The sequence below is a fragment of the Hydra vulgaris genome, chromosome 01 (assembly GCF_038396675.1).
Source record: "Hydra vulgaris chromosome 01, alternate assembly HydraT2T_AEP".
Classification (NCBI taxonomy): domain Eukaryota; kingdom Metazoa; phylum Cnidaria; class Hydrozoa; order Anthoathecata; family Hydridae; genus Hydra; species Hydra vulgaris.
In genome coordinates, this window is record NC_088920.1 from 66,718,811 (window position 1) to 66,741,653 (window position 22,843).

The 22,843-nt window shown below is 29.5% G+C and overlaps 2 protein-coding genes across 2 annotated transcripts; both read left to right on the forward strand.

The window, feature by feature from the left end:
- The first annotated feature begins 1,528 nt into the window (after nucleotides 1-1,528).
- On the forward strand, nucleotides 1,529-6,299 carry LOC136074950 (uncharacterized). The gene is made up of 4 exons (XM_065787146.1): nucleotides 1,529-2,215; nucleotides 2,513-5,319; nucleotides 5,478-5,730; nucleotides 5,940-6,299. The coding sequence occupies exons 1-4, from the start codon at nucleotides 2,066-2,068 to the stop codon at nucleotides 6,162-6,164; spliced, it is 3,435 nt and encodes a 1,144-aa protein (XP_065643218.1). The 5' UTR covers nucleotides 1,529-2,065; the 3' UTR covers nucleotides 6,165-6,299.
- A 10,419-nt stretch (nucleotides 6,300-16,718) lies between these two features.
- LOC136075538 (uncharacterized) lies at nucleotides 16,719-21,426 on the forward strand. Its single transcript, XM_065788981.1, has 8 exons — nucleotides 16,719-17,539; nucleotides 17,633-17,925; nucleotides 19,248-19,324; nucleotides 19,520-19,722; nucleotides 19,831-20,157; nucleotides 20,254-20,412; nucleotides 20,584-20,776; nucleotides 21,085-21,426. Exons 1-8 carry the CDS (start codon nucleotides 16,961-16,963, stop codon nucleotides 21,372-21,374), a joined length of 2,121 nt encoding a protein of 706 aa, XP_065645053.1. The 5' UTR covers nucleotides 16,719-16,960; the 3' UTR covers nucleotides 21,375-21,426.
- The last annotated feature ends 1,417 nt before the right edge of the window (nucleotides 21,427-22,843 follow it).

Genomic DNA, 22,843 nt, shown 5'->3' on the forward strand with positions numbered 1-22,843 from the left:
CCGATGTACTGATAATGCGCAAGAAGGCGCTTTCTTTTGGCTCACTGTTATAAAAAATAAAACAAACCATTTGTGCGTAAACCAAATTTGATTTTCTCATATTACGAGACATTGATTGTCTGAATGAACTATGCTCGACGTTAAGTGCTTTGGCTTCATTCAATGACGGTTCACCCTCTGCAACTAGTTATGCCCAACGGAGACGTTTAGCTGCTCGATTGAGTTCAGTGAAGTTGTAAAACTTCTTAACATAAGATTTATGCCACCTGGCCTTGTTTGAAACCAAAGTGCTTTTATAGCCACTGCCATTATCTAATTTCTGTATAGGCACTTCTCACGATTTTTCTATTATCTTTATCTCTCACTATAATTAATACCAAAGCACGCGGATAATAAAGGCGTTTTCAGAATGAGTATGGATTTTAAATTTGGATAATTGATTCCTATGTTATGACAATTTATGTTGGGCTCAATAATGCCTATTTTGGGTCAAGATTTGTTAAGGATTTAAGTTAAGGATTTAACTTTAGGATTTCTGGCACCAAATTTTGATAATAAATTTATTTTTCAAATGCCATCACTGAGAAGGAGTTTTATTGAAGTTCTTATGCTAAATAATTTTTATTGTTTTCTTTTTTACAAAAAGATTAAAGCATTCACTTCAACAAATTGTTATTTTCATATTAGAGGTCCCGAAATAAAGATCCCACTGCTCGTTTGCCCCATTTGGGGCAATTGGATCAAAAGCTATAAGAGCTTTCTTAAAACCGTAAAAATTAGCTTAAGATAAAGAGATAGTTTCAAACTGTCACAACAAACAAATTCATTTACATTTATAAATATCAAGAAAATACGTAAATATCTTAGGGCTTATTTCCCCTACTTAGGATAATTGGGCCAAGAACAATCAATGCTCTTTAAAAACAATAAAAATTAATTTTAGTTAAGAATCATTTTTTGTAAGAATCAGGCAGTCAATGGAAGTGACCTCCTCCAAATTGCTTGAATTTTTTATATATTGATCAGAATATAGAAAAAACCTGTTGGGGAAAAAAAAAATTTTCAAAAATGTTTCGTTCACTCGGAATCTGGGCTTAAATTTTTGAGATTTTTTTAAAAATTTTTAGAAATTTAGTTTTTGCCACCTTTGAACCCATTTTTTTGGCAAGGCAAAAAGTTGCACATAGCTTTTGTAGTTAATATCAGACGTAACCCAAAAGCTCTCTCCAAAAAATATAAAAAAGTTGCGTGACACTGTGCGGTTGGCTAATTATCATAGTTCAAAAGTACAAAATCAATCACTTTTGTCAATTTTTAATCGGAGTTAATTCTAGCGGCGAAGTGTTGCACACAATTTTTCTTTTAGGATTTGAAATTATTAAAGGTATTGAGTCTAAAAATGCAAAGAAAGTTATGTGATACCTAAGGCCTATTAATATATTAAGGCTTGAAATTGGAAAAAAATGTTTTAGTATACTTACAAAATGAACCATTACGGCAAAGGCGCTTAGTTTTGTAAAAATGTAAGCATATCCAACTGTCAATACAAAAAGGTCCTAACATAATAATAAAAAAAATTCGTGTGATCTTTAGATATTAAGTTAAAAATAAAGGTACAAATTGTTAAAAATGATTAAGTACGAAGAGATATTTTTTTGGACACACAGATGAGGTTTTCGCTCACAATAAAATTTCTATCATCCAAAATTAGCATTTAGCATTACACAAAACATTGCACGTAATGTTAAGAAAAAATTTAAGCGTTTCTGACTATGATATAGAAATCATAACAATTGAAATAAATAATAATAAAAAACAATACATGATCAGAAGTGAATTATTTAAATTTACGTCATAACCAAATAACTTGTGGTGATCGAATGGAAGAAGAATCGCTGATATCACGATTGTGGAGAAACAAGTTAGTGGGCGGTTGTTTACTTTACCATAAAAATGTCTTAACTTTATTTTAACGATCTTTAAAATTTGCATAAATAGAGTAGATATTTTATCATTGCTATTGAGAAATAGGTACTGCATAAATAGAACTTGTTTTTAGTTGAGTATGAAACAAAACAAATATTTTTATGAAAACTGTTGTTGCTTTTCAAAAGGAAATTGCGGATCATTCAAAAAACATAAAATTATAAACAAAATGTTCTACATTCATCAGCTGGGAGATGTTGATGTTAAGAAACACCTCATCAACTTAAAGGTAATTATGTATTTTAAATTTACGCAGACTGTAATATAATTTTTATAATTACATACTTTATAACTTCTCTGCAATAAGATTTTGAGACAAAGTTCTTTAAACAAAAAAAAATAGCTCTTTTAATTAATTCCTCACTCTTTTAATAAATAATCACTAAATTAATCACACTCTTGCAATATTGTATTTTAATAATAACAACAATGTATTTCAAACTTGTAAACATTTTTCGTGAAGAGTCAGATTATAAACAATGCTTTAAATGACACACTTAATAATTGTTTAAAAAATTGTTTTTAGGTCATGCGATTAAACGATAATAATATTTGGGAAGAAAATGGACTTATTGCAAATAGACTTAAAAGAAATCTTGAAAAGGATGAACAAATATGTGCTTTTCACCGGTACACGTTTGGTATTGCATGGAGTCCTCCAAAAACATGCTTTCATCCTCACCATCTAAATATAAAAGGAAAAAAATCTCCCGCTTTAAGGGCGTCACCAATACATGTCGTCATATCAATGTCAAAGCGATACAATGAAGTATTTTCAGTTGGTGCAATGCTGTGTTTTACCCATTTAAAGCAAGAAACTGCTTTATCTAGAGTCAACGAAAACACCAATTTATGTACAGAAACACAAACACAACAAGAACAAACATATATGACACCTGCTACTCCAGATGAAGAATTTGATCCCGGTGAAATTAATGTTTCACAGGAGATTTTGGACGAATCTCTAAGAAGCCGTGAGAGTGTAACTGAGGTTCTTAATGCAAGTCCAATAAAATTTAGATTAAAAAGGAAGTTCGAATATCTGGAAGATACTACTGAAGATAAGTTAAAACGCAAGTATGTTCGCCTAGAAAACTTATTAAAGAAAAAATTTGCGGAAGCTGTTGCTCCTGGACAAGAGGAAATACTTATAGATTTTCTAAACAGTAAAAATGTTGATGAAATAAATAGCCCTCTCCCAATTGAAATTATTCGTGCTCAGAAAGTATATAAGCAAAGTGATTCCATGGGAAAGTTAGTTATCCTCTCATTATTAGACCATACCAAGTATACCAAAAAGTTTAAAATGAACACATTTGAGTGTACCAAACATCGTATAGAAACAGCAAGAAAATGGCATGCATCTCATAAAGGGTTGGCATTTCCAGAGAAGAAAGTATTCGTCAGATCTAGTCTTGATCAAACAAAGTGTGAACATTTCTTAGACTTTATATTTACAAGCGGTATTTTGCATGATGTTGCTTATGGAATAACCAAATTAAAATACGACAGCGGTGAAGAACAAAAGATAGTGCATGCAATACTGACGACAAAATATAGCCACGCTATCATGTTCTATCGAAAAATTTGTAGTGAAAACAATTATATACCATTATCTGATTCAAGTTTGTGGAAAGTATTGCATGCAATAAAACCTTCAAGTCGAAAAAGCTTAGCTGGATTAGATGATGTTACTGCTTCAGGCATGAATGGTTTTCAAACATTACAAAAATTGGCACAAAGATTTAGTTCTAAATCTCTCGAAGCTGCCCTTGAAAAAGGAAAAAGGTATTTGAAAACAAGTTATCAAACCAATTGTAGTGTCAATGACTCAAACATTTCTTCTCATAGCTCAAAACATGCCTTATCAGATCCATCTGAAAAAAATCTTCAATCCAACACAGAGATATCAGAAGTGGTATGTGCCGATTGCTATGATTTGTGCAAAGCTATCGAGATGATCAAAGAACTAACAATTCAAAATTCTGACGATGCTGATTCTATTTATGATTTGGAAATTGCTGTAAAGGATGTATTCAACTACATAAAACACCTGATGAGAGATTCTCAACAGAAAAAGGCAAAAATCGAAGCTTTTAAGCAATTAAACGATGAAACTGCTTTCTGGCTTAAAGATTTTTGTCAAAAAATTCTTCCGGTTCGATACAGAGAGGGCCAAAGAGAGTATTTTGGCAAGAAAGGAATGAGTTTACATGTGGATATATTCTTCATAAAAATAGCAGGAAAGTTATTCAAACGTGTTTACTTTACTTCAATGTATAGGTGTGATCAGGGAATAGGTGATGTTGTTTCGTTAGCCACTGCAGTTTTAGACCAATTCAGAATTGATCAACCGCATATCAAGAAAATGTTTACCAAATCTGATAATGCCGGCTGCTATCAGGGAAATCTTTCAGCTGAAGCAATCTACAATGTATGCAAAGAGAGAGATATAAAGTTGCTGAGATATGATTATAATGAACCCTGTTGTGGAAAAGATCAATGTGACAGGGAGAGTGCAGTTGTAAAGACAATTTTAAGGAGTTACGTTGACTCTGGTAATAATCTTTTGACTGCTGAAGATATACACAAGGCTATGCATTATAGTTTTGGCGCTAAAGATGCAAAAGTAGCAGTTGCTCAAATTAGCAATGATAAAACTGTAGTTACTGGACCAAAGATTAAGAACATTAGCAACTATCACTCATTTGAGTTTGGTGAGAAAAGTATGAAGATGTGGCGTTATTTCAATATCGGTGAGGGAATTGAACAAGAGTATGGAAATCTTAAAATTCAACCCTCGATTAAGTTGTTGTTGCCATATAGCAAAACAGATAATTCAATTAAGCGTAACAAGTCACTTAAGGAAAAACAGAAAAGAAGTGACAGGCAATTATATTCATTAAGATTTTGCACTGAAATGAATTGTACTTTATCATTTGAAAGCGATGCTGAGTTAGAGGAACACATGCTATCCGGTCTTCATACAGTTCCGAAATCATTAACATCATTGGATAAAGTTCGCAACTCGTTTGTTCATAAGATGAAAATTACTTCACAACTAAATATGCCAATTTCTTCATCCTCTAACAGTGCTTCCGTAAAAGACAAACCACATTGCATGAACATTTTTCTATTGCAAGGTTGGGCATTACCAGTTCGAAGTTCTTTTAGATTTTCAAATCAGCAGAAAGAACTGTTGTATAAATACTTTATTCGTGGAGAAGAATCAGGTAATAAAATGAGCCCTGAGCAGGTTCACATGCAGCTGAGGAGAGAACTTCCGCCTGATCAATATGTAACTAGCCAACAGATAAGATCTTTATTTTCAAGGTAGGCATTGTTGCTATCAAAACTTTTGCAAATTAGATTATGTTTCTGACTGTTAAATAGTTCTTTTACAAATATGAAATTAAAATTTAGGTGAAAGTTATAATTTTGTGTGTTTGTTTACATATGTTTAAAAATATGTACAATTGATATTGTTATAGATTTAGTAACCTGAAAAGAAAAGGTAAGCTGGTAGAACCGACAACAGAAAATAATGAAAATAGTCAGGTTAACGATAACAAAGAAGTTTATGGCGAAAATGATGACTTTAATCTGGCAGGAGACAATGAAGATGATAATAAATATGAGGAAGACATCGCCAATCTTGCAAAAGAAATTTGTCTTGTATGGAAAGTGAATGATTGGGTTGCTGTTGCATATGAAAAACAATGGAATATTGGATATATTGTGGAGGTAATATTATTCAAAGTATATATTAGTTTCAAGTTTTTATTTTGTTTTACAAAACAGTGCTCTAAAATAAAAGGAATATAAATAAAATGTAAAAATAATTTCAGAATGACATTATATAAGACTTTACAAGTTTTATTGAATGTAAGCAAAATTAAACAAATCATAAACTCTTTATTATATTATTTTAAATGTTGCGCTAATACTTTTAGGTATCTATAACTGGGATCAGAGTTAATTGTATGATTAACGGGCAAGAGAAGAATACTTTTCGCTGGCCAGTTACTACCGAGGAGATAAATAACCAAACTGATAAAATTATCTGTTTAGTAAATGCTCCTTTTCTAATCAGTGGTTGTGGCGATTATTCATTATCCGAAGAAGACTATAATACAGTCATATCATTATTCTTAGAGAAACTTACTGCAGCAGAGTAGAAATTATGTGTGATGTGGTGGATAATGTGTGTAAATGACTCTATTAATAAATGAAAAACTAATTTTTAAATGGAAAAACATTTAAATGTTTGATTTATGTTTTATTTAATTAGCAATATAGTTATCTTGATGTTAGATTTTTGTTCAGTTTTTAATTCATGTTATATCATGCGTGTGACAAAATCACACGAATTTTTTTTATTATTATGTTAGGACCTTTTTGTATTGACAGTTGGATATGCTTACATTTTTACAAAACTAAGCGCCTTTGCCGTAATGGTTCATTTTGTAAGTATACTAAAACATTTTTTTCCAATTTCAAGCCTTAATATATTAATAGGCCTTAGGTATCACATAACTTTCTTTGCATTTTTAGACTCAATACCTTTAATAATTTCAAATCCTAAAAGAAAAATTGTGTGCAACACTTCGCCGCTAGAATTAACTCCGATTAAAAATTGACAAAAGTGATTGATTTTGTACTTTTGAACTATGATAATTAGCCAACCGCACAGTGTCACGCAACTTTTTTATATTTTTTGGAGAGAGCTTTTGGGTTACGTCTGATATTAACTACAAAAGCTATGTGCAACTTTTCGCCTTGCCAAAAAAATGGGTTCAAAGGTGGCAAAAACTAAATTTCTAAAAATTTTTAAAAAAATCTCAAAAATTTAAGCCCAGATTCCGAGTGAACGAAACATTTTTGAAAATTTTTTTTTTCCCCAACAGGTTTTTTCTATATTCTGATCAATATATAAAAAATTCAAGCAATTTGGAGGAGGTCACTTCCACAGTTTCAGGAATTTGCCTGATTCTTAGAAAAAACGGCTCTTAAAAAAAAAAGAGCTTTTTCATATTGTCAGAGTAAACAAGTTCATACACATTTATAAAAACCCAATATTTACATAGGAATTCCAGAGCTCGTTTGCCCCATTTGGGGCAACTGGGTCAAAGGGAATGAAATTTCTGTAAAAACCAAAAAAATAAAATTTACTTAATAAACGAAAGCTTTTTTATATTGTAAGAGTAAACAAATTCATATAGATTTATAAGAATCAAAACTTTCCGGAAAGAAATATTTTTGTAAACAATAGAAATGCAATGCCTTACTTTGTCCAACCACTGTCTAAAACACTCCATTTACTTTCTTATTGGGCATTTTTAAATTAAAAACTCGAGAGAGACTTAGTAGCTTTTCCTTTAAATATGAAATATGGTGGAAAAGAGTTAACCATCGCATTGACACAAGCTATTACTCTGATTAATTCCCAGTTACATGATTGACGACATTGTCGATACTTAACTCTTTTTATAGCAACTATTTTTCCAGAACGATAATGAAACTGCATCCCAGTCTCATCGATATGGTTTGCGGTTTTTGAAGTAGGTTGTTTTCCATTATACATTTTAAAGAATGGAAAAATATTTAGACACTTTACAAACATTTATACACTGATGTCTTATAGCTGCTGTACCCTCTGGTTGACGTCAAGTTAAATATACAGTATCGGACAAAACGAGTGCAACCAAATAATGCTAATTTAGTTTCTTTATATAAAAGTGCTGCATTTTTTCAATTTAGAGAAATAACTATGTAACTGTTTAGAGACAAAGTTCTTCAAGTTTTATTAATCATAAAGTTCATTATTTGTACACGAAAATTAATAAATTAATCAAAAGTATTTAAAAAAAGTTGATTTCCTTCTGGACAAAACAAGTGCAACTCGACAAAATATTGATCAAGCTGTATTTCGCATCAATATTTCGTGGCGAATCCTTTGTTGTCGATCACAGCCTTGCATCTTCGAGGCATAGATTCGATCAGGTGATCAATGAAACTTTGTGGAATCGCTGCCCAGGCCTTTTGGATTTGTTCAAACAGTTGATCCTTATTACGAACACCTTCACAATTAATTCTGCGGTTGACGATCTCCCACAGGTTCTCGATAGGGTTGAGATCCGGAGATTGAGGCGGTTAATCCATCACCGATAGGTGGTTGTTTTAAAACCACTGCTTGACTACTTTTGCAGTGTGTTTCGGATTGTTGTCTTGCTGAAAAACCCATTTTATTGGCATATTCCATTCAGCATGAGGTCACATAACATCTTTCAGGATATTTTATGCATGAAACGGTCCATTATTCTATCGTTTCTTTCTTATTTCCAATCCAAGATTGTTGGGAGCCATTTTTGCACTTGAAGTCATAAAAATAATAAAAATAAATAATCACGCTTCTCAATGCTTACCTTGTTACATTTACCTTGTGATGATACAATAAAGCTATGTGTAACACAACGTCTTGATTGGATGTGGACTGCATTGATGTAATGAAACACTTGTTGTATTTCACTTCTTGTATTGATTTTCTTCGATAAAACACTTTGATAAAACTCACTTTGATAAACTGTCTTAATAATACTGACTGATTGACTTCCATATACTGACTGAATTACATGTCGATTTACGTCTCTTATATAGTAAAATGAACCTGTGTGAACCTGTTCTGGAAGATTCCAGATGCTTCTTTTCGGTGCTTCTGGAAGCTTCTGATTGCGTCTGGATGCTTCTGAATGTTTCTGGATATTTCTGGATGCTACTGGATGCTTCCAGATGCTTCTTCTGGAAACTTCTGGAAACTTCCTTTAATTATTAAAAAACTTCCGTGACGTTGACACGGACCAGACTTAAGAAAATGAAACAAACCAAAAAAGTTGCACTTGTTTTGTTTGCTGCAAAATAGCACTTGTCAACGAAATTCTGCCTGTGTGCTGTCACCTGTCAGCTGATTGCTCATGTCATGGCATGCTATGACTCCAGACTCCTGAACTGTTTGCTGTGGTAGTATAGTTCGTCTCGTTTTTAAGACATGTAAAATTAGAAACACTTTTTAGCATTGTTCGATGTTGGTTGCAAATGTTTTGTCCAGTACTGTATATATATATAAACACATAAATGACTAAGAATATAAGTTTACTCTTGAAAGCAAAATCATTGTTGACACAAAGTAATCTTTTTTTTATATATTTCGTCATCTTCATAATAAATTATTTAAAATTTTTTGTAGTTAAGATGTGACGTGAGCAGGTGGGAGAGTAAAGTCTTATCATCCTGCCCCATTGCAGGGTTGCCAGGCTTTTTTTCGGGCGCAAGCCTAAAATTAAACAAAAATAAACCAGAAATAAACTAGACCAAAAAAAAGAAAACCATAATTTTTTGTTTTAAAGCTTTGTTTAAAAATTATTTTTGAAGAAAAGCTTTTTTAATCAAAAATTCATTCTTGTATATTAAAATTTAATTTGTAAGAGAGGGAGAGAGGAGAGAAAGAACGAGTTTGTGAATATTTAATGGGGTGCCAGTCCAGCTTTCAAAGCGGCGAGGGGAAATTAGTTTACTCCCAAACACCTATACTAAATCTGACTCTATCAACATTTAAAATGCATTTATTTTTTTTCGCTTGCCAATGGATATAGATTTCTTTTCCAACGTTTGAGATAATTGACTCAATTATTTTAAAGTCCTGGTAAAGAACTTTTGCCATATTAAATATGATTTGATCCAAATGACAACATGCAAGACTTCGTTTGATATTTTCTTAATCTGATTTTTATGCAAATGACCTGTGAGAAGACTCAACAAAATAGTTAGAAACGGAACACATAGACAGCCATGGCAGTAGGCATCTATGTTGCAGAAGTCTAGATCTCCGGAAACATTTAAATGGTCTCACACAGCAGTTTAGAATTCAGTTGTGTTTTTAAAAATTCATTTTTCTTAAAAGTTTTTAGACTCGCTCTAATGATTCAATGTCAATCAATTTATGATTAACGAAGATTTCTATAATGATTTTCAATTTCTTCACTTTTTGCATCCATAATATTTTAAATGTAAGAATTTTCTAATATTTTTGGCAATCAAGGAATAAATGCAGCATTTTAATGACATTACAAGTAAAAGTTTTTAGTGTTTTAAGATTTTAATATAAGCATTTCTTTCATTTATTTTAACTTTATTGCTCTTCGATAAAATGAAAAAAAAATTTTTTTTGGGTAAATTGGCACCTGTAGCAGGTGCCCAAAACACCAAAATATTGAAAGACCCTGGCCAATGTATCAAAGATGTACATAATTTTGACACAATCTTTTTTTATACTTGTTCTTGAAAGGTTTTTCTGTGATATGAACGGAACAGATTTTTCACAATATTTTTTAATAGGCTAATTATTGGGCCAAAGTGGGAGTAAAAAATTTGACCAAATTTTGTGACTTTGTCGACCTTTTAAAGGACTGGTTTCAACTTTTAAAAAAATCTGTCACGCTTAAATCACAAAAGACAACAAAATGAATTCGTGCTAAAAATTTCAGAAAAACAGTTTTTAAAAATGCTTACATAAAAAATTTCAAAGTAGTGTAGATAAATATCTAAATCATCATATAATAAAAAAAGTTAATTTATACTATGCATTAGTTTTAGATTAGGTTTCCCTCTCCTTCAAGGAATTTGTCATACCCATTCCTCATTTTTCCACAAGTTAATTGTTTGCGTTTTTTTGCGAGTTTTGTATTTTTTTATATATGGCAAATTATAATCGTTTTTGAATAATTTTTCGACTTTAAAAAAAAAATTTATTTTTAGAATTAATAAATGTGAAACCTTTCCAGGTCTCACATTCATTAATTCTAAAACTAAAACACTGGCTTGTCTAACATTGTATGATATATAAAATGATTTATAAAAGCGGAGATAACTCTACTTTATCAATCTATAGGCCTATCTCCATAACGTTAGTTAACAAAATTTTGAATGGGTTTGACAAAAATTAATATACACTTGGAGTATTTATCGATTTGTCAAAGGGGTTCGATACAGTGGATCACGAGATCCTTCTATACAAACTAATATACTTATTAATCATGGTATAAACAATTAAAATAAAAAAATGTGGTTTAGTTGTTATCTAAACAATCAGCTAAGCGATTGGTTGAAGGCCAACAAGCTTTCCTTGAACATTGAAAAAAGTAAATACATTCTTGTCACAAAACCATCAAAGTCAGACACATTACCATTAAAACTTCCTGATATTTTAGTTGACAAAACAAAGTTAAAAAAAGCTTTTTCTGTGAAATATCTAGGAGTCATTCTAGATGAACATATTAGCTGGAAAGAGCATATCAAGTTATTGGAAAATAAAATATCTAAAAGCATTGGGATTATGCATAAAACTAAGTATACTTTAAATATAGTATGTCTAAAAAGTTTATACTTAGCATTTGTTTATTGCTACATTAGCTACTGCAATGTTGCCTGGGCAAATACTTACCAATCAAAACTAGCCTCAGTCTATAAAAAATAAAAGCAAACATATATATGCCGCATATTCACAAATGGATACGTTATTGCTAAAAAAATAATGAAAGAACTAAGATTTCTTAATAATTATGAACAAAACCTTCAGTTTATGTTTAAATTAACAAATAATTTGGCCCCAAAAATATTCCATAGTTACTTCCAACTTATTGATCATAAATACAAAACAAAACATTCTAAGCAGAACTAATATATTTTAAAAATATCTTTGAGACAATCCAAATTCTCAATATCAAGAAGAGGACCACAATTGTGGAACTCATTTCTCACAAATGGGATTAAAATGGTAAACTCTTTCAACATTTTAAATGCGTTGTTAAACAACAGTTACTTGACTTCAACATTACATTTATTTATAAAAATGCATTTAATTGTATTTATTTTTATAAAGATACATATACTTGGCTATTTTAATTATACGAGTTCTTCTATTTATATATATATATATATTTAAATATCTTACAGTTTGTGATTATCTTATATTTATTGATATTGATCGTAAAATAAAATTGAAATTATCGGGGAAAGATTATAAGATCATCGTCTTCTGCGTGCTCCCAGGGTCACACCATAGGCGGGGCCGGCCGGGCCGAGGCCTGAGGCGCCAAAATTGGGAGGACGCAAATTTTAATAAATTAAAAAACAATAATCAGTTTATAAAACAAATTTTCACGGCGTCGCTGCAGTTGATAAGAAAATTAATTAAAATTCCGCCTCTTGACACAAACTCCTAAATATTTAAGTTCATTTACTGAACAAAAGAGCGCCCTTTAACACTAACATACCTTAAATAACTTTTGAACATTATGATTCCATTATGAATCGAACCAAAAAATATCTGGTGCTGAATTTAAGAAGAAAAGAAAACAGCGCCAAGAAAGTGACGAGAAACAAACTACAACTACAAACTACAAAACTGTTTCAACTACAAACTACAAACTACAAAACTGTTTTACGAGAAACAAACTACAACTACAAACTACAAACTACAAAACTGTTTCAAAAAGTGGTTGGTAACAAAATCAATGGAAAAACAAATTTTTTCAGAGTATATTTGTATTGAAGTTAATGACAATTCAACAGTTCCTATATTTGACTTAAGGTCAGATTATCATATGGAATTAATTAAAGAGGAGATTTTCATCAGCCAAAGTCAAGAGGAATTTTGCACAACTGATTCATAACCAACAAGGGTAGATGGAAATGCCCAGTTTTCAGGCCCAGCTAAAATGGACAAGGATGAACTTCATTCAGAAATCTCAGAAATTCCAGTGGCCTCGGAAGAAAATTTTCAACACAGGGATCCAGCAACATGGCCTAAAATAACGGACAAAAGAAGATGCTTTTTGATTGAGCATGGGTCAGAGCGAGACAGAAAAGAACTTTTCCCAAACACGCTTTGTGATTTTGACAACAGAATGCAACACTTCAGCTCAGAATGATATAAAAAAAATTCATCCCAATGGTGAAAAATTTGTTCGCACTTGGCTGCAGTACAGCAACAAAAAAGGTTCTTTATTTTGTTTTTGCTGTTTAACTACAACTACAAAAACCAACAGTTTCTCAGAAAATTCCAAAGGGTTTTGTGACTAGAAAAAACTAAACCCAAGAATTCCTGAGCATGAAAACAACAATGAACACCAAAGATGCTATTCTGATTGGAAAACTTTTGAAAAAAATCTCAAGGAAGGAAAGACCCTGGATTCTGATCTGCAGAGAGTTATCAGTGGAGAAATGAAAAAGTGGAGAGACATTTTGAAATTGATTGTTGATGCAATTTTGTTCTGTGCCAAGAACAATCTTGCCCTTAAGGGGAACAACAGAAGACATCGGTCATCAAAACAGTGGCATTTTTCTGAGCTTAATTGAGTTGATTAGCTATTATTATCCTTAGGTGGTTGAACACATTGCGTCCGTTAAAGCAAAAAAAACCACAATATTCTACTTTTCTCCTCGAATTCAAAATGAGCTAATTGAGTTACTTGGGCAGAAAGTCAGGAACGAAATTTTGTCAAACATTAAATAAGCTAAATAATACTCTGTTCTGTTTAACTGCACTCCAGATGCCTCCCACAAAGAGCAGATGACTCCCACAAAAACAAAGATGACTCAGATCATCAGGTATGTCCACATCAGTGATGAAACCTGCACAATTAAGGAAAGCTTTGTGGACTTGAATCTCACCAAAAAACCGGATAAGGCCTTGCAACAGGGATAACTAAAAAATTGGAGAAGGATGGTCTAATTTTTTTCGATTGCCGGGGCCAAGACTATGACAATGGAACTAATATGTCTAGAAAATACAATTGCGTCAAAGCTCACACCCATTCTCTTAATGAGTCAGCAAGATTTGTTCTATGCGCAGCTCACACTTTAAACTTTGTTGGTGTTCATGCTGTTGAGGTTTCCCCACTCATAATTACGTTTTTTGGAAAGGTTCAAGCTATCTTTAACTTTTTTTCAAGCTCCATTAAAGGGAAACAGTGACACAAGATGGTCTGCCAAAAAAGAAGCAAACACACCATTGCACAGACAAATCAAAGACGTTCTTCAAGTTTTGGAATGCATTATCCACAATCCCATGACAAATGCTGTCACAGTGCAAAATAACTTCTCATTTAAATTGATTTCAGTTTTTTGTGTTTGTTTGATTTCTGGTGTCAAATTCTTTCTCTAATTGACCGGGAAAACAAACTGCTTCAGTCAAAAGCCATTTCAATTGACACTGCCGCAAAAATGAAAGGATTGAAGGCTTTCATTCAGAATCTTCGAGATATTGGGGTGGACAAAATTATCAAAGATGCCACAGAAAAAGCTAACCAGAGCGGAATTGATGGTGGCTTTCCAATCAAGAGGAAGCGCAAAGTGAAGCAGATGGCACTTTATGAAGCTGAAGATGACTCTCACCTCCTCACAGTAGAAATAGAATTCGGATCTCAGTGCAACCTTGTATTTGACAGTATTATTACACAAATTGAGTGGCGGTTTGAGGCTATGTCTGCTGTATCCTCTGATTTTGACTTCCTCAGTAGGCATTCACTGTCCAAAAGTTCAGTGGATGAACTCAAGAAAAAAGCTGCAAATTTATCTTAAATTTACAAGGCAGATTTAGATTCTTCCGATTTCCAGTCAGAAATGGCTAGCTTTAAATATCAAGCTGCCGCAATGATGGACAACTTTGAAAAATCTAGCCCGATCGACAGTTTTGCAGCTCACAGTTGCTACGTGTGAGAAAAGTTTCAGTAAACTTAAGCTCATAAAAAACTATATGTGGTCAACAATGGGCCAAGAACGTTTGTCTAGTTTGGCTATAATTTCAATTGAAAATGAAGTGGCAAACGACATTGATTTTGATGATGTCATTAATGAATTTGCCTCAAGCTAGCCAAAAAAGTGACATTGAACTAAAGTTTTTGCAACCTTAATGACAAAATTTACTTATAACTTGATGTCATAAATTTTGTGATCAATAAACTATTTTTTACGTTTATTTTTCTTCTTTTTTTTTTTTTTTGGAGGGGGCGCAATTTTCTTTTCTTGCCCGAAGCGCATAATTGGCTCGGTACGGCCCTGCGTGCTCCAGTCAATTAGTTACGTTAACTATTTTGTAAAAAATTTTAAATTGACGAAAAAGATTATATATCTATTTATTTAAAAACGAATAACTGCCTTAAAAGTGCCTAATTGAAGTTGCGTAATTTTGAAATAAAGCCTTTTGGTATACACATTGTCATGTTAAAAGATTCATTGTCATTTTGGGTAAGGCCATGAAGACATTTACTTTAAAAAATGTCACTACTTAATTCACCATAAAATGGCTTGTTATGTAAATTCTTCGCACAAACCTAAGAATTAAAACTTTTTTCCAAAATTTTTATATTTTTGAGAGGTTTTCCACCTTAAATAGAAAGCGTTAGATTTTAATTTTTTTTGTTTGTTTTCGAATCCAATACAACTTAAAAAAAAAAATATAAAAAATTTAAAGGTAAGCACGGTCGTTTATATTATTAGGAAAAAGCGCTATGTTTAGGCACGCATGCGCCAGTTAATAGAAAAAAAATTTTGAGCTTTTAAAATGGTTGCGGTTCTTAGCTACGAACTATATTTTAGATAGCAACCATTGCTTTCTATGTTATTTGTAGAACTGATTGATTTTACCATACTTTTGACCTAATTCAATAAATTTATATCTTAATTGTATCATAAAACCAATAAAAAATGGAAAAGAAAGTCTTATTTTTACTTAAATTTATATTTTCATTCAGGCTTAATTGTTGCTAATTAGTGATTTTGTTTATTTATTTGAAATCCAATTTCTCAACTTCTGACTGTAGGATTTCCGTAATTTTTTTTTTTAATTTTAGATATATCTTTTCTGTAACTATGATATTTTTCTGGTTGTTGCTTCAACTTTTTTTAGGTGTAAATTCTAGATACTCATCTAATAACATTTTAACAGAGTTAACTACTCAGAACTCTCTCAAAACGTCATGCACTCGAGTGCATGACGTTTTGAGAGAGTTGGGTGCTTTTTAGACTAAGAAGCACCAAACTCTCTCAAAATGTCATTATGTCAGAATCAAGAATTTATACTAAGAATCTTAGTTTAGTTTTTCTATATTTAGATGTTATTAAAATATAACTAAACAAAAAAATATCGCAAACGAACTAGGCACTTATATATGTACGTAAATGATGTGCATGTATAATATACGAATGATGTATCATTTATATGTAATGTATATGCATAAAGCATTATATGCATATTGTATGTATTAATATATGTGTGTGTTGGTGTTTGTGTGTGTGTGTGTGTGTTATGCATGTGATGTACCATATTTTATTTATTATATAAACTATAATTTAATTCAAGATTTAGTTCAAATGTAGTTTAATTTTATAAAATAAATACAATACATAATATTGTTTACAATAGTTCTCTTAAAAATTTTAAACATACTCTTAAAGTTTAGCCCACATTAAATTTGTTTATATAATAATTATTAATTAGTTTTCTCTCATTGATTCATTACTGTTTTATCTTTAGATGGAACTGCACTACGAAAATTTAAATTACTTGTGCAGGACTTGTGCAAAATGGATTGGAAAAAGACAATATAGTTTGACTAATAATCTTAAAACTATAATAGAGCAAGTGTTTCTTGTTAAATTTGAAGAAATAGAGAACATTTATCCAAAAAATATTTGCCACAAGTGTTATTGCACTATTAATAATGCAAACAAAAGAAGAACAACAACTTCTTTATCTCTGTATACTAACTGGCAACCACATAGCATAAACTGTGCCACATGTCAGATGGCTGAAAATGTGCGGCATGGTACAGTTTTCACACGTTCACTTTGAAAAAAATCTAAACTCATAAAAAAAATATATATATCTTGTAAATACAAAAAATGTTGGACAATTGCAATGTTTAACTCAATAAAAGAAAATATATTACCTATACATAATTTAAACATAGGTATTGATATATCAGAACTACAAAATGAATTGAATCCTTTTTTAGAGCTCTGTTTATGTTGTAAATGTAATAAAATACCACAAATGCCTGTTACATTGAAAAGCTGTGAACATTTATTTTGTTTTTTATGTCTTGTGGAAGAAATGAAAAATAAATATATTGATGAGACTTTCTGCCCAAAGTGCAATAAAAAAATTTATATTGATGATATGGTGACCAGTAAAAAAACTAATTCTCTTCTTCAGATGTTAACTCTTGTATGTAATTTATGCAAGCAAAAATTTAATGCATTAAAAGAGTATGAAATATTCAAAACTCATAAAAGCTTATGTCATAACGAATTACTGTTATCAACATCATTACTGACTTCATCAAGTAATTCAAAAAAAAGTATAAATGATATCTTTGAAATAAATAAAGACAGTGATATTCCCCAAGAGCTAGAAGAAGCAGCCCTTCATATTATTAAGCAAAAAATGGCAAAAAGTGGACAAAAAACAATTGAATTTAAAAGTGGAGGACCTCGAGTAAGTCTTTATAAAGATGTCTTTATAAAGATAAACATTTGAAAATTTATTTTTTATAAATAAATATTTTCGTGTTTTATTTCTACTTTTCAGCCAATGGTTTTTACTCATGCACCAAAAGCTTATGTCAATAGTGCTCAGGCAGCACAATCAACATTAAGATTGCGTAATACAAATAATGCAAAGCATTTTGAGACTTTAGCAGGCAATTTAAACGATGCAGTTGCAAATCAAACAAGTAAATTGCTAAATTCATTATCACAAGACACAAGGCACTCCATACTAGATAATGCAGGACTAAACCACTCTGAAATAAGTGCAAGTGTGATGGTTGCAATGAAAACTGATATGGGAGTACCATGGGAAAAACTTAAAATTATGTCTAGGTAAATATATATATTTTTTCCTTGAACAACTTGTTTCACCATCAGAAGGTTCATCAGGAAAGTAGCTTTCTGATGAACTTACTGATGGTGCAACAAGTTGTTGAAAAAAAAAAAATCAAACTTTTTTTACACTGTGTTTCATCTATTAAGACAATAGATGAAACACAGTGTAATAAGACTTATCTATTAAGACACATCAGAATTCATTTCTGATGTGTCTTAATAGATAAGTCTAATTGATGATACACAGTGTGAAAAAAGTTTGAAAAGTGATTTTCTACTAATTTATATATATATATATATATATATATATACATATATATATATATATATATATATATATATATATATATATATATATATATATATATATATATATTGTTTTTACAGGTGGCTTAAGACTTAATATATGCATCAAATGCGTCACAAAGAGTAGTTGCTGATAATTGGTCAGGCAATGAAGTTGTTGTTGAAAATGCTCCTTTCTTTTTTGAAAAAGATGAGAAAGATAAGTTAGAAATTAAGGAAGTTCCTTGGGGTTATATTTCTGATTTACCCAAACATATATTTAGACATCTAGAAGAGTTAGAGAAGTAAGATATTTTAGAATTACAGAAAGATAATAAATAATCATATTATATATATATATATATATATTATATATATATTATGTATATTATATATATATATATATATATATATATATATATATATATATATATATATATATATATATATATATATATATATATATATATATATATATATATATATATATATATATATAACTTATAGTTTTTCAGTATTACTTAACTTTTCAGTCCATTATAATTTTTTTTTCTAGTTGCAATGATCTTGTGAATCATAATTTTATTCAAAATAAAGAAATTCACATCAAAATTGGAGGAGATTATGGTGGTGGAAGTTTCAAGATGAGCTACCAGATAGTTAATACCATAAATCCAAATAGTTCTGAAAATACTATTGTTTTTAACATATTTGAATCAAAAGACCTCAGAGCTAATATTAAAGTAGCCATGGCAAGATTTGAAAAACAAATAGAAGCGCTACAAATAATGAAATATAAGTATGTTAATAAATTATGTATATATATATATATATATATATACATATATATATATATATATATATATATATATATATATATATATATATATATATATATATATATATATATATATATATGTATATATATATATATATATATATACTGTAAATTTTACATGTTATATATATATATATATATATATATATATATATATATATATATATATATTTAATGTTTGTGTACATACTTATAGGGATAATAGTATCAGAGTATTTATTTTTGGAGATTATGAATTCCTTTGTTCACTGTATGGAATTTCCGGAGCCTCAGGTGAGCAGTTTCATTACTTTTATCTTAATTTTTTTAATTATGTATTTCAGGACAGGGTTTCAAGACAAAATAAACTTAAGTTGGGTAGGTCTTTAGAATTGCCCAGGAGGCTGATAATGTCTGACCACTAAATCCTGCTTTGTTCATTCACCTCACCAAAATAGGATAAGTATTTAATAGTTGGTAGTTTTTTAGGTAAACATTGTTGTTTATTCTGTTACGCAACCACAAATGAAATGAAGGTTTGCAAAAAAGAAAGAACAGGCATAGAATCTCGTACCTTGGAAAATCTGCAAGCTGATTTTGAAAGATTTATGAAAGATGGTGGCATTAAGAAAAAGGCCAAGTTTTATAATAATGTTATAGCAGAGCCTATCCTGAGAATACCTTTAAACCAGGTTAGTTTTTGTTTTACATTTTGTTAATATTTAATCCATAGTTATTTCCCATAGAATCACATTGACTATATTTAAATAATATATTTATTTTGTTCTCTGCATAATTAGGTGTCTTTACCAAGTCTGCATATTGCTCTTGGTGTTTATCTCAAGTTTTTTAACATGTTTGAGGAAGAAGCCCATGAAGTGGACATTATGATGGCAGCATCATTAAAAAATAAAAATTGTCTTTTATCTCAACCGTATCAAGACTATATTTTAAAACAACAAAAAATTTTGAATCTAAAAAGGTGCATTGATAAACTAGATGACCAAATCCAGCTGGTTAATGATACTGTAGCTATAGCCATATTGAATAATGAAGATTGTGTAGAAAATATTCAGTCACTTTACATCCCTCAACTCAATTTGCTAAACGAAACAAAAATGGAAAAAGTAAAAATTGTTATAAAATTTAATAAATATAACTTTGTGAAAATAAGATTGTTTTATGTTATTTTTGACATGCGGATAAAAAACATGTTTTTTTAGGTTAGAGAGTGTAATGGTTTGGAAAACGAACTGATTTTTAAGAAAAGTGAGGGACCATGCATTCAACAGATTGAGTTGATTTTGCAAAAACTCAAGGTACAGCGACAAGCATATCATGGGAAAAGTTTTATAGGAAACCATGTACATAAAATGCTAAAAGTAAATATGTGCTATATGTTTTACATATAATATTTTATATTTTTATATATAATATATATTTAATAATTATTATAATAATAATGATGATGACGGTGATAGTGCTGATGATAAAATAATAGTGATAATTATAAGCTGAAAGTACCAAGTAATGTATCATTTGTGTATTTTCAGAAAAAATCTATATTAGAGCTTTGTAATTCTGTTCCGCTTCTTGTTTATAACAATGGATTGTCTGGAACAACTGTTCATGAAAAATCAGTTGAAATCAGTAGCAAGTATAAACAACTTTTCAATAAGCTTTCCAATTGTTATAGCATACTTTCTTCAAAAAGTACTATGACAATAATTGAATTAACACAACTAGGTATGTTTTATGTAATAGTTTTGTAAATAAAATAGTTACTATTAAATAATTATTTTGTATTTGTTTAACATTGTAGTGCCTCTTTACTGCTTGTTTTATTGTATTGCATTAAATTTTTCTCACATAAACGTAAAAATCTAATTATGTAATAATTAATAGCTATATTTTAAATTTTATGGTATAGTTGACAACTATAAACTAAATTGCAAAAACCTAAACAATAAATTATATAATAAGAATAAAGACATAATATAATGTAATTTTTTTTCTTCTGCTTAACCATTTGATAACTGTGTTTTTGTATACAGAAACATATGTTGATGATTTAATGCAATTTTATCATGCCAAATGGCCTCAGGGTTCAGTGCCACCTAAGTTGCACATGATGGAAGATCATGCGATACCATTCTTACAAAAATGGGGTGCTGGCTTTGAATTCTATGGTGAACAAGGAGGTGAATCAATTCATCATGAGTTCAACAAATTAAAGATTATATATCAATCTATTCCTTCACCAACAATGCGATTAAAAAGCATCCTTAAATCGCACCATCTAAAAACTAATCCTAAAAATAGAGCGCTGAGACCTAAAATTTAAAAAAAAAAAAGGAAATGATATCTGTGTTACATTTTAAAAATTATATGCCAATAAAAAAAAAGTCAAAAAAGAAAATGTAAATAATTTAAAATTGATATTTATTTTTGACTTTATATAAAAAATAAAGTTTTATTTATTTCAGAAAACTTTTTTATTTGAATTATTTTTATGTATATATAGCAAATATAAAAAGTTGAAAAAAGAAAATATAAATAATTTAAAAGAGGTATTTATTTATAACTTTATATAAAGAAAGAATTTTTTACATTGCAGAAAGCTATATTTTTAAGAAATGACACCTGTCATTTCTTATGGGTATTATTCTTGTTTTTATCAACATAAAAAAAAAAATTATATTTTGTTAAAATAGTTACTAATAAGAGGATATAAAGTAATAGGATTAAATGTAAATATGCTACAAATAATTTAAGCAAGGTAGTTATGTTAGTTTTTAAATAAATGTAACAAATTTATAATCATTCAAAATTTCTTAAACTAAAAAGTTGAGTAATATGAGAATATTATGTATCCAAAATAGTAAAAATTTTCAAATAATTATATCCATTGTGTATATTGCTAATAAACACCATAAAAGTATAAGGTAATTCAAAGAACTTACCGATAACAAAAAATTAACTGTATTTTTATCCTCAATTGTCAAATCCAATTGATTGTAATCCAAGAAAGTTAAATACCATATTCTTTATTTTTCATATTTCAAAGAATTTTTTCAAATTTGTGTCAATGAATCAAAAATCAATCAACATCTCAATTGATTTTGTATCTATCAACACAACAAAATGTACATACAACAAACCATGTTACTTCCATCTAAAAGAGAAGAAAAACACACATATATATAAATATATAAATTAGTAAAAACTCTTATTAAATTTTTTTCTTCACAGAAGAAAAAAATTACATAAGCATTTTTGCTAATTTATTATTGCTCTGTTCTTTAATAACATTGAGCACTCTATTTGTAGAATACACTAACATAATTTATATATAAAAATATATATATATATATATTTATGTATATATATATATATATATATATATATATATATATATATATATATATATATATATATATATATATATATATATATATATTTATATGTGTGTGTATATTTATATGTGTGTGTGTATATATATATATATATATATATATATATATATATATATATATATATATATATATATATAATATTATTATTATTATTATTATTATTATTATTATTATTATTGTTATTATTATTATTATTTAGATGGAGATAATTATGGAATAACTCATTAGTCAGATAACAAAGTATACAATATTAATTTTAAGATAAGAAAGAAAAATTAAAAGTAATAATAAAAAATGAAACTTTATTATATTAGGACATAGTCTTATCAGTAAAAGCATACTTTTAAGCCAAAAAAAGCTGAAGCAATAACCAAAAAAATATCATTAATATGGAACA